This window comes from Bombus terrestris, chromosome 4 (genome assembly GCF_910591885.1).
Source record: "Bombus terrestris chromosome 4, iyBomTerr1.2, whole genome shotgun sequence".
Classification (NCBI taxonomy): Eukaryota; Metazoa; Arthropoda; class Insecta; order Hymenoptera; family Apidae; genus Bombus; species Bombus terrestris.
The window spans coordinates 9,647,439-9,659,836 of NC_063272.1; the positions used below are offsets into that span (position 1 = coordinate 9,647,439).

The following is a 12,398-nucleotide window of genomic DNA, read 5'->3' on the forward strand; positions in this document are numbered from 1 at the left end:
ATATTAAGAATTGCTTGCTTTATTTTATTTTCGATTAGTTAGGATTTGATTATTCCAGGTAAGGTTTATTATTTATAACAGGTTTTATTACTTATTTATTATTTAAGAGTTTGTTATTTTAGAATTAGTTCCTTTTAGGATTTCTTATCCTTCGAGTTTCTGTTTCAGATATATAGGTTTCAGATATAGGTCTATTTCAAGATGTTTTATTACATTAGGATTATTTATTCGATTAAGATGATTTAAAAGTTTCACAATGTACAAAGAAATAATCGCGTGAAATTTATGCTTTACACGTATTAAACACGCGATAATTTCAATGTCTATAGCCTCGAACGTATTCTGATTAGTTGTGTTATTGTCTGTGACATTGAAATCACAAAAATCCATTGCAAGTGTGATGTCATGCATTGTGGATGTAATTGGGTTTTTGGGTATTTCCTGTATCATTTGATTTGTACAGTACTATGTTAACGCAAGGACGGAAAAGTTATTATATATTTCCCATTATTTGAATCGTTGTGAAGTGTAACGAATTATATTCGATTCGAGGAAATGTTAACGGATTACCTATTTCACATGTAATTACATGGATATAAAAATCATTGCAAAAATAATTGATCTAATGACAATGGAATTTCCAATATTTTTTGTTTCGTCATGTCTTTTTCATAATATATCTTTTATAGGTACGTGATTTATTAATCGTTCGAATGGTAATAATTATTCGTATATTATTCAAATAATGATTCTAGTCATAAAATAAATTAAAACGATACCTGTAATGCAATCTGCGTATGACCTCAACCTTGATCTATGCTTATACAAGAAATTTTATTTATCAATGACTAGATATACAGCAATCAAATATTATAAAACTTCCTGAAAAATGGACAATAAGGTGTTAATATCTTTAATATTTGCAAGTTATTGTTTAGCGCTAATTAGTTAGAATGTAACAAGTGGTGTACCGGAATTGAGATAATTAAGCCATACAAACAATCTTATTTTGATCTTTTTAATTTTTTAATTCTCTTTTGTTCTAATTCTTCGTAAAATTAAACTTCATTAGCTACTACACTTCATAGAATTAGAAGAGATAATTTTTCTTATATAACGTTTCCCAAATTTATCAGTAAAGTATATCTTCATAAAAATATCATTCCATATTAATGGTATATTTGGTGTCATACGAGATAACAGTTACCAGTGATGGCATATGTAACTTTATAAAGATATCTCGTTTTATTATATATGAAAAGAATGAGTACTTGTTGCTATATTTCAGATGAAAGAAAGGAGGCAATGATTTTACAGTAAATTCGTTCGTTTACAACTGATTCATTTACATTTCATAATAATACTGTGCATTCTGAATATGATGTTATGATTTGGTTTAAAATAATAAATAGTCCATTCCTGCATATTATTGTTCCAGCTTTACTTGTATTTTCGGTATTGGTATAAATAAAAAGACAATTAATGTCGTTCGAGTCAATTTTCGGATCATTTATATTACGTTTAATCCAAAATTTGGAAGAATAAAACGTTCGTACAGGAAGTACATTTTATGAGAACTCCAATAAATCTGTGCGTACCCTTAAAATACAAACTGATAGTGATTGTTCATAAGTTTATATACATTATCTAATGTCAATCGAAGGTATCAATTCTTCTTCTCCACAAGAGTACTTTTTCATTTATATGTGTTTAAAAATACGTTCAACCGTGAAGCATATGTCACCTACAACGTAAAAGAGTTTTCCTATACTTAATATTTCCTTTATATATGTATGAGTCTATTCTTCGCGTAGTATAAAATTACGAACAAATCTGGAATATTGTTTAATCTGAAAAGAAAAATAACTTATTAACATCATTCATTGATACGAGATTCAGAATGTTTGTTTTGTCTTGCAGAAAAAGAAGGCAGCCCTTTCTTTTAATGTGAAATAGAAAGCGAAAATTTGAAAACAGATTTTTTGGAAATTTACTTGCAAATATCGTTTTCAATATCGTGATTTTCTTCGCAATGGTACTGTGCTTTCAAATCTTCCAGTATCCCTCTAAAAACAAAAAATCGAACCTCGTTATTATTAACATAGGCATTACAAGGAAGAGAAGTATTAGAAAGCAACTCCTTTTCATTATGGATTTCTTTATAAACATGTAAATAAGAAATTCAGCTTTCGTTTTTTCCTAAAGAATTTAATTCTTGTGTTTTGATTGATAATTATTACACTACAGCTTTTCGCGTACTGTTCGCATCTAACAATTTCCTAATAATAACTAGTTCAAAATTACATATGTTCTTGCATGAATTCAAAAGCACGTATGATACAATTACAATTGATTCTAAAATAATAATTGTTTAAAGATATTAAGATACTAATTAAACGTTCCACTATATTTCAAAATCTGAAACAATGAAACTTTATTTATAAAAAATGAAATTGTGTTTATATATTCTTTGTCATGATGCTATTTCTTATTACTATGTCGACATTTTTTAAAATTCATTTTGTTATCTCTATGCAATATGAAAATTCATATACTGCTTGATATTTTTTTACATATTATCCACCCACCGGATGATGTCTCCTGAAAAATCAAAATATCAATGTTATATTATTACAATGCTTCTTAAATTTCAATTTTTGACAAATTTGAAATCCAATATATTTTGCACAGTTATTATTTATCAAAAAATTCTAAGTTAATAACTTAACTTTCTTTTCAAATGGTAAATAACATATACTTTGACTTACCTGTAAGTTTTTGTTCCTAATCATCATTTCCTCTTGTAGAACATCATTATTATTCCTATAATTACTACCAGTGTCATAGATAGTGAAGTGGCTACAACTAAATTAGTAGAAAATGATAAATAACTGTGTATAGCGATATAACAATGACACATAACTTTTACTTACATATCAGTCGATACGTGATTACTGTGATATCATGTTGATGTTTCTTAAGGCACTTGGTTAGGTGTGATACAGTATCATTCCTTATGGGATACTGTAGATCAAGTATTTTATACGTAATAACAAGAATAAACAAGAATAAATCTAAATTATTCAGAAGTTCCAGTTTTGGCTTGGACATAAATGCAGGCCATTTGCAAAGAAGAAAGGACACGTTTCTATAGTCTCATTATAGTAACCACGAATACCAATTTCTGAATTACTGGTTACTAAACATAAATATCCCATAAAATTTATTATATTCCTTTAATTTTTAATACATACTTGAGTTAGTAGTTCTAAGTTATAAATCGTTCTACCTGTGATATTGAACTTTTTCTTATAATATGATCACTCAAGTGAACAACATTAAGATCATGTAAACCATGCCATCCTATCTTAATGTGACGATACTTAGTTATATTATCTAACATTATAAAAATATCATCAAATTCAGGTCCTTTTATTCACATCACATGGCCATGATAATCTGGTTCTTCATTATATAATATTCCAAAATTTATTGTATATATAGGATGTACAAACCATGATATCAAGATATCAGTTCTTCCTTCCCAAGGTACAGTTTCATTAAAATTCTGATAGAATTAAAAATTAATTATTAATGTTCTAACAATCATATATTTTAAATACATTATAGTCAAAGATATATACCTGAGCGAATATAGGGGTGATTCTTTGATATTTATAAATGTCACCAGACCACATCATTGTGCCACTTCTTCTTTGTACACCAGCCTCTAGATTAACAGTCTAAATGAACATACAACGTTTTACAGAAGCTGTACAAAATATAGTATATATGCGCAATATTGAAGCGTTCAAGGGGATATAAAGGTAATGTACATCACATACACATGTACTCTCATGCAACAAAATATAATCAGATTCAACAGTATAGGCTTTTTTATCCATCATGGTAGATTGGAAATTTAAGTGTCTTACAAGGGTGAGTAAAAAGTTACCTGCTCTGTCGGTGTAGAAGTTATTTTAAGCAATTGTCAAAAAAGAGGTACATCATTTTTTGACATAATCGCCCAGTTTCTGTATACGCTTTGTCCATTTGCTGAAGGATCTTCATATTTCCCCATTAAAAAATGTTTTGGGCTGAGCTGCGAACCACGAATGCATCGTCGTCTTCACTTCTTCATCAACTTTTTCGGCACCCATCTCGCACAAACTTTTTGAAACCCAAATCTGTCGTTGACTATCGTATAAGCAGAACCATGGTTGATTTGCAAATGATTTGCCACATTATCCAGTGTCATTCGACTATACCACAAAATATGTTCATGAGCACGTTCAATGTTGTCATCGTGGATGTGGCCGGGTGTCCAGCTGTTTTTTCATGACACTTTTGCGATCTTTGAACTTCTGTGTCCATTCAAACACACTTCGTGATAAAACACTTTCTCCATAATGTGCATAAAGTCTTTGATAAATATAAGCATTAGACATAGCCTCCGACCGCAAGAAACGAATCTGCACTGTTTTCCTGCAAATCACAGCTGGGGCAGCCATTGTTACTCGCGCAGCGGTACAAATGAATTGACGTAACACAATGAAACCTACACAGTAGTCACTGAGCAGATACTGACGTCATCTGAAGAGTGTAGATGGGACAATACGGCCGACAGAAATTTTAAATATCTGGAGTGCGGATAAATTTTTACTGATCCCCGTATAGGAATCTGTAATCTGTAAGTATACTTTTGGCTGAATGGAAATTTCTCTTACATATAGTCGAAAATGCAAAAACAATGTATTGAAAGTGATAAAAAAATAAGTAAATAAGTAATAAAAAAATAAGTAAAGTTTTGAGGTTGCACATGATTGCATGAGTACACAGGACGTTTTTAGCGCATAAAAGATTGTTTTGGAAGACACGAGACTTATCTTGTATTTTACGCACTCTCTGTCCGAACTTCCAGAAACTCTCTATCCTATGAAGTGTTTTAGATTAGTCCGAAATTTGGTATGTACATACAAGAAGTATACATTCTACGTGGAATATTTAATCAGGCTCTTGATACATCAAAAAGAAAATTTATAGAAGCTTTGCGAAAGTTGATTCATTATTATCAAAATTAATAGAAATTTAATTAATATTCATTTATCATCTTTACATATCTAAGTCGTGCAGATTTGGCGTGCGTAAGAAGTTAGTGTCGTTTCAAAGCTACATTACGTGCATTTTAAGGCTATAATTCTTAACGTACAAAGCAATACAAATTTGAGCTGTCTCTTACTTCCACAATAAGAAAATCTAACTTTACTTTTCGTATACGAAAAATGATATTTATATAACATTAATGTAGTATCATGGACAAAAGACCTAAGATATCGGTCGAACCATAAACAATGTCGCGAGAACCGAGGCGTCGTCAGGTCCATCAATGTGCCGTCGGTCCTTCAAGTGAATAGTTTCGTAGAAAAGGCTTACGTGACCCTGGCCACGGGCCTTTGCAGAACACATGCGTGGTGGGGCTAAGAAAAGCAAAGGGATGCTAGCCCAGGGGGTATGAGTTAGTTGGGAAATCGGACAGTTAAGAGGTTAGAAAGAGTGAGTGCGGAAGCTGGAGAGCGTGAGTGGAGGAGCCGGAGAGTATGAATCGGGAAGTTTAGAGCCGAGTATGATAATAAGACGTACGACAATATTGTAATCAGTTCGATGTTTTGAATATTATTTGTTAAACCAAAACATCATTACTTGGTCTTGCTCTAAAGACCCATTTAAGTTACCACTTTAATCCTTAGAGTGCTATGGGCGCATATACGCGTCTGGCGAAAGCTATCGGTGTGGACTAAGGACACATATATACGTTTTCTGTAAGTGCCCGGCGTGGACTGAGGATGCATGTATGCGTTTGTCAATTTTTCCAAACACCTACGCAGAAGTAATACTATTACGTTTATGCGAGATAAATATAAATGCATTCCTTAGTAACGGCAACGAACAAATGCCAATAATGCCTCGTTATAACAGTTGTCTATCTGTTTCGCGGACAGTCGCATCTAATTATCAAGAAGAAAATGTGTTGTTTGTGTGAAAAATAAGGGAATGCAGAAAGTGCGATGTCGGATTATGTATCGATAATTGTTTTGAAATTTTGCACACGCAACTGAATTATTAACTTGTGTTATATTTACTAAATTCAGTTTTCTATTACCCAAATTCTAGTTAACTGTAAATTTCAATGTTTATAATAAATAATTAATACTAAAAAATAACGTTCTTGAATCATTTAATCTTGTGCAAAAGAATTACTATAACTTATTACGATTTGCGCGTTGAATAGTCAATCAATAAAGTTCAGTCTAACGAAAAAGTATTCCGTCCACAGCGATCGTCAGCGCTAGCTGCGCGCCGTCCGTACGGACCGCATAGGCTGCGAGTATTCAGCACTCTAAGGGTTAATAATCGTATTATTGCATCGCTTGGACAATGAAGTCAAGGTACGATGTGACCCTAGTGTAAACGCCGGGATATCCAGCTGCGGCGCACTTATGACCATAAGACAAAACCCTATTTGATAGAAGGTGAATTTCTTTAATAGCATCATTTTCATACAATAAACGTGTATTTTCTATACAAAAATTCCGGTTTCATATTTACATACCTGGTATATGTATACCTGAACAAATGTAGGATTATTCCTTGATATTCACAAACGACACCAGACTACATCATTGTGCCACCATTCTTTATGCACCAGCATTTTGATTAATAATCTGAAGAATCATTCAAAGTACTTTTACAAAATCTGTATAAAATACAGTAAATACGCGCAATATTGAAGCATTCAACGGGGTAATGTACGTTCAAAGGTGATGTACGTCATGTATATCTATACTTACATGCAATAAAATACGAATAGATTTAACGTTATAAACTTTTCTATGCATCATAATAGATTGGGAATTAAAATGTCTTGTAAATATTTGTAGTGTGTAAGTATACCTCTGGCTGAATAGAAATTTCTGTTACATACAGCTAAACATGCAGAAATAGTGTATTTAATTGGGAAGTGATAAAAGAATAAGTAAAATTTCGAGGATCTACGTGATTTCAGGAATAGACAGGAAGTTTTCAACGAAAAACAATAGTTTTGTAAGACGTGAGGTTTATCTTGTATTTTATGCACTCTCCGTGTCCGAACTTCTGGAAGCTCTCTAACTTATGAAGAGTAGTCCAAAATTTTGCATATACGTACAAGGAGTATACGTTCTAAGTGGAATATGGTCTTGATACATCAGAAACAAGATTTATAAAAGCTTTGCGAAAGTTGATTTATTATTACCATCAAAAAAAAAGAAGCGGAAAAAGTAATTTAATTAATGTTCGTTTATCATTTTTATATCTCTAAGTCGTGCAGTTTTAGCGTGTCTAAAAAATTAGTGTTGCTTTGAAGTGACATTTCATGCATGATAAGACTATAATCCGTGCCACACAAAACAATAAGTCTGAGCTGACTCTTATCTCCACAATTATAAATTTCAGTTTTACTTTTCGTACACGAAAAATGATATTTAGGAGACACTAATAATTTTGCAACACTGGCAGAATGAAGTCGTCAAAGTACGACGTGACCCTAGTGTAAACGGCGGGAAATCTAACAGTGCCACAGTTGTGACCACTGGACAAAACACCTATTTGATAGTAGGTGAATTGCTGTGGTATCATCAGTGGTCCTCCGCTGTCAGCCTGAAATGATCGTTAAATTTTTAATCATAGTTACTGAAATATTTCAATCGAATTGTATTGAAATTATACTTATATACAGTAATAATCTATTATTAATTTATGTATTGAAATATTCCAATTTATAATGTATATGTTATATGTATTTTGAGAAAAACTAAGATTGGAAGGAAATTAGATTAAATAAAATAATGATGTGTGAGAAATGGACAAAGGTCTTAAGTTAACTTTAATAATATTTAAGAACTCGATTTGACGTTGATTCGAATTGACTTATCATCAGACACTGTATAATTTATGGTAAATCTGTTATTTAATTACTTCACAAGCATCCTTTCCTTTCTCACCGGCGCATATTACTTTTGTAGTGATACGCTGCTTATCAATTGGCCAATAACGTTTCTTGCATTCGGTGTTGCCAATCACTGGCACTTGTACTTCCAGTAATTCGTCACTCAAATCTCCACCTACGAAGAAAATGAGAGGGACATTTAGAACTGGAACAAATTTCATTTTATTATGAAATTGGTATTACTTACCAAATTTTACCGTTCCCCATCCAGCAACGAAAGGATGGTAGCCCTCGAAGTTATTATTTCGTAAGGGCTGGTCTATAGGGAGACAAATAGGACGTATGTATTCTGAAAAGTAAGGAAATAAATCATAGTGAAGAAAACGAGGGACGAAATGTATAAGGAAGAATTCTACACGTTTTATAATACAATATAATATATATACAGTAAAAAATTTAGCGAAATGATACTTCAGTAATACCCAGTAGCATAAATATTAGAAACTCAATAATATTTGAAGACTTACCCGAAAATGGAACATTTTTCTTCAGTTTAAGAATAGCAATATCATCATTGTGTGTACCGTTAGTATAATCAGGATGTTCTAGTATATATTCGATTTCTATTTGAACAGGATGCGCTCCATCATCATCTCGTCCTAGATCTAAGTCCCCGATACGAACCACGTACAATCCAAAAATTTCTACGCAATGTCCTGCGGTCAAAACATGCCTAGCCGATATCAGGGAACCTCCGCAGGCCCAATAAGGTTCCCCATCTGGTTCATTGCAATTAATATAACCTAATGCAGCCATCCATGGCCAAGCACCTGAAATGCAATAGTATAGTTGTGAACATACATAATTTCTTCTCACGTAATGAGTTAAACGCTATTATTATGCATTCGATATTCGATCATGCAAAGGACGATAAGTACATACGTACAAATACTCAAATAGAGATTTGATTAAAAGAGAAATTGAATTTTGACTTCAATGTAATAGCAATTATTAGATAATTCCATATAATTTCTACTTGAATTATACAAAACTCTAAAAATCAAACATATAATTTCTCCCTTAACTTCTCCCCTTTCTTTTGATCTCTGTCTATATTGTACTTTGATATGCTGGTTAGTGCCTTTCAAGTTCATGCTCCATAGTAAATCGCTTCTAATTAAACGGGAAGATTAATCGAAAAGAAAGACGTAAAACGTACCAAGTTTAGCTGGTTTACCACCAACAATCCTATTGTGCGTAACGTTGCTGAAACCACAATGTGGCGGACGCAAGGGCACACCCGAGGTTGCTATAAAACATTTATAGAGAAAGAAGTTATTATATTTAGAGTATTGACAATAGAGTGATGAATTAATTCGTCTTCGCTGGATGTTTCACGTTTATCCTGGTTATCACGTTTGCTTCGTACGTGAAGCGAGTCGTTGGAATATTCGCGAAGTTAACAAAACATTTTTCGGAAATAAAACCGGTGAAGAGGTGAATACTTTAATGGTACTTTCCCATTAACTTCGTGACCATTAGCTTCGTGACCATTTCGAAAATAAAAAATCAAACGTGTACCTTTCAATTTTATGTGTTCACGCGTGACTTCGCTTTCTTCACTGATAATTACCAAACGCGTAAAATTTCGAAACTGCATGATGCAATTGAACTGCAATCTGTAGTATGGAAAAAGACAACGTAAAGTGCAAACCTTTAGTGCGCCCCGCTTCAACTGATGGATGCAGGAGGACAATTAAAGCTAAACACGCGAACAGTATCTTGAAGCCAGTCATTGTCCTGAAATAAAAAAGTGACAAATTGAATAGACGCAAGACTGATAACGGTCAATAAATCAAATAACAGAAATTTGGATCACACTACGATATAATGTTTTGGAAAAAAGAGTGAAATACTGTGGTGAATAAGAAAGACGCTGAAGTAATAAAAATAAAAGAGACTTAGTTCGTACGATAAATTGAATTTACGTTAGAAAAGAGGCACGATCACGCGAAATAGATCATAGGAATGACAAATATCATCGACATACGTTTCTGTATAATTTCATCTTTGAAAATTGTTTAGTTTAACACTAAAACGATCAAACTCGTCGCAATGACAAGCTTCAAAATTTTCATTTTTGCAAATCACTCAAAAGCACCACAGTACTTTTTATAAAATTAACGTTGATTTTTGCGGAGTTAGTAAGATGTCTACAAGGAACTTACAAGAAAGGTACAAATAGGAAAAATCATCAATTTCAGATAACTTTAATGGAAAAATCTGGATACTTGTAAATATTAAAACACGTTTCTATACGTACATAAGAAGATTTATAACAAAATGCTCTATATAAATTCAATTCGTATTGTACATTTCGTTCCTACTTACCTCATCACTCCTGAGAAACGTAGATACACTTGTACCAACTTTCGTCGAAGTACCTATTTATACCATCACCTTGTCATTTCACTTACAATTATCTATTATATTGCATGTTTTATTGCACATTACCGATAGTTGTGCTACTAAAATTTACAAAACAGCAATAGCGTGGTAACAGAAATAAGTACTTTTTGCGCGTAAATTACATAAAAGTTACCTTTACGGTGAAAACTGTTTGCTCGTGTTTGCATGTGCAACTTTAATTCATCCTAAAAGTCATTGATTTGTACGCACCGAATTATCAGAAATCAATCACGTAAATCTTTAGAACCTTCTACTTGTACGCTTGATGGCTAACTGAGAAATGCCACTCAACGATGCTCACTTTTACGAATATTTTGCAATGCTCCAACAGAGATACTTCACACTCGCGTTATCATACGTTCATAGTATGTGGTACCTCTCTGTATATAATATTTACGCACTCGAGAGGGAGATTGACACATCGTTATTCTTTCTTCAGGAATCAACCTCTTCTTTACCATATCCTTGCCACGGATGCTCCGTATTTTCCTACGATTGGAATTCCCATCGTTGCCACATTCCCAGAATCGAGCAAACATTTTACGATGTTACTAATGAAAATATTCTAAGTTATGATTTACGATTATCAGATTTTTTACGTCAGAGAAAAAGCCTGTGTCGCTGTATGACTTAACACTTACCATTCCATAATCAGTCAAACGATCAATGTTAAGAACGTATAAACCATGGTATTCTATGTTACTGTGAAGATACTTAGTTATATTATCTAACTGGATAAGAATATCACGAAATTCAGGTCCTTTTATTCCAATCACATGACCATGATAATGTGACATCAATCGCATCTCAACCTACATCAGAGATAAAACATCGATCCCCGAGCTTCGAACTCCTTTGGATACATCACCACCTTATCATCACAGCCTACACAGAAGCTACGACACAACTTAGTTTACATCGTACATAAGACATCGATCCCCCGACCTTCGGATACTTTTCCACGTCATAACCTACTCCGAGCTCCTCAACATCCTCAAACCAAAACGCATATAAGCCGAGACTTCAGCCAGCTCCGGCCGTTCTTTTTCTAGTTCCTGTTCTTGTGTACCCCCTTTCTTCGGTTCAGTGTCATTCTATTTTTATAAGTGCTAAATTTATAATAAAGTTCGATAAAAGAAAATTAACAGTTGGGTTACAACTCAGCCTTCTATTCTCTTACAATCCAAGTGTCAATTTTACGTAACAATAATCTAGCTCTTCAATATATAATATTCCAAAATTTATTGGATGTATAGGATGTACAAATCATGATATTCTAACGCGAGCAATTGAACGCGCAAATAGAGGTCCTCTAGCATCCAGCACGTAATTTCTGTTATTTGTCACCAAGATTCAACAATTCGATGTATCACGATGCTGCGTATGTGAACAATATGGAAAAAGAAAGAAAACATCAGGCCAGAAACATTACCGTGCGCATTTCTTTCTTTTGTTTTTTCCTTTGAAACATATCGAGTTAACGATATGTAAACAGGAATTCACTAACGTCCGACATTCTGTTTCATACTTTTCTGATTTTGCTTATATTAGATTCTCTATTATGATTAGACCGCGGATGTTTATATAAATTCGTAGCTTTATTTAACGCTATTATATAAATACAATTATGGAAATTAAACTTAAATAGAAATTTCTTTCATTAAATACAATTAAGTATCATAACTCATTTATTATCCTTAATCCTTAAGAATTCTTAAGAATATAATCCTTAAGAATCCTTAAGATTAATCCTTAATCCTTAAGAATATAACAAAAACTTTACTTTTAATATTTTCGATATCTTTACACATTATTCTATGCAATTTGTGTATTTCTACACTTTTAAATTTACCATAAATGTATAGTCTCATTATAACATTATAACTCATCACAATGGCTTTGTCTAAATTACGTTTGTAGAATATGTCTTACATTTGTCAACAGA

The 12,398-nt window shown here is 32.7% G+C and overlaps 1 protein-coding gene across 4 annotated transcripts; it reads right to left on the minus strand.

The window, feature by feature from the left end:
- Positions 1-7,091: 7,091 nt before the first annotated feature.
- On the minus strand, positions 7,092-11,621 carry LOC100642484 (venom protease). 4 transcript variants are annotated; one of them, XM_012308126.3, is made up of 9 exons: positions 11,095-11,598; positions 10,587-11,004; positions 10,376-10,512; positions 9,699-9,784; positions 9,204-9,293; positions 8,512-8,814; positions 8,232-8,333; positions 8,014-8,159; positions 7,092-7,695 (listed from the first exon to the last, which is right to left on the minus strand). In XM_012308126.3, the coding sequence occupies exons 3-9, from the start codon at positions 10,378-10,380 to the stop codon at positions 7,531-7,533; spliced, it is 897 nt and encodes a 298-aa protein (XP_012163516.1). In that variant the 5' UTR covers positions 10,381-10,512; positions 10,587-11,004; positions 11,095-11,598; the 3' UTR covers positions 7,092-7,530. The 4 variants fall into 4 exon arrangements, with proteins under 4 accessions (XP_012163516.1, XP_048261118.1, XP_048261119.1 ...); XM_048405161.1 differs by having other exon boundaries at positions 10,376-11,004; XM_048405162.1 differs by lacking the exon at positions 10,376-10,512 and having other exon boundaries at positions 7,093-7,695; positions 10,855-11,004; positions 11,095-11,597.
- Between the last annotated feature and the right edge of the window lie 777 nt (positions 11,622-12,398).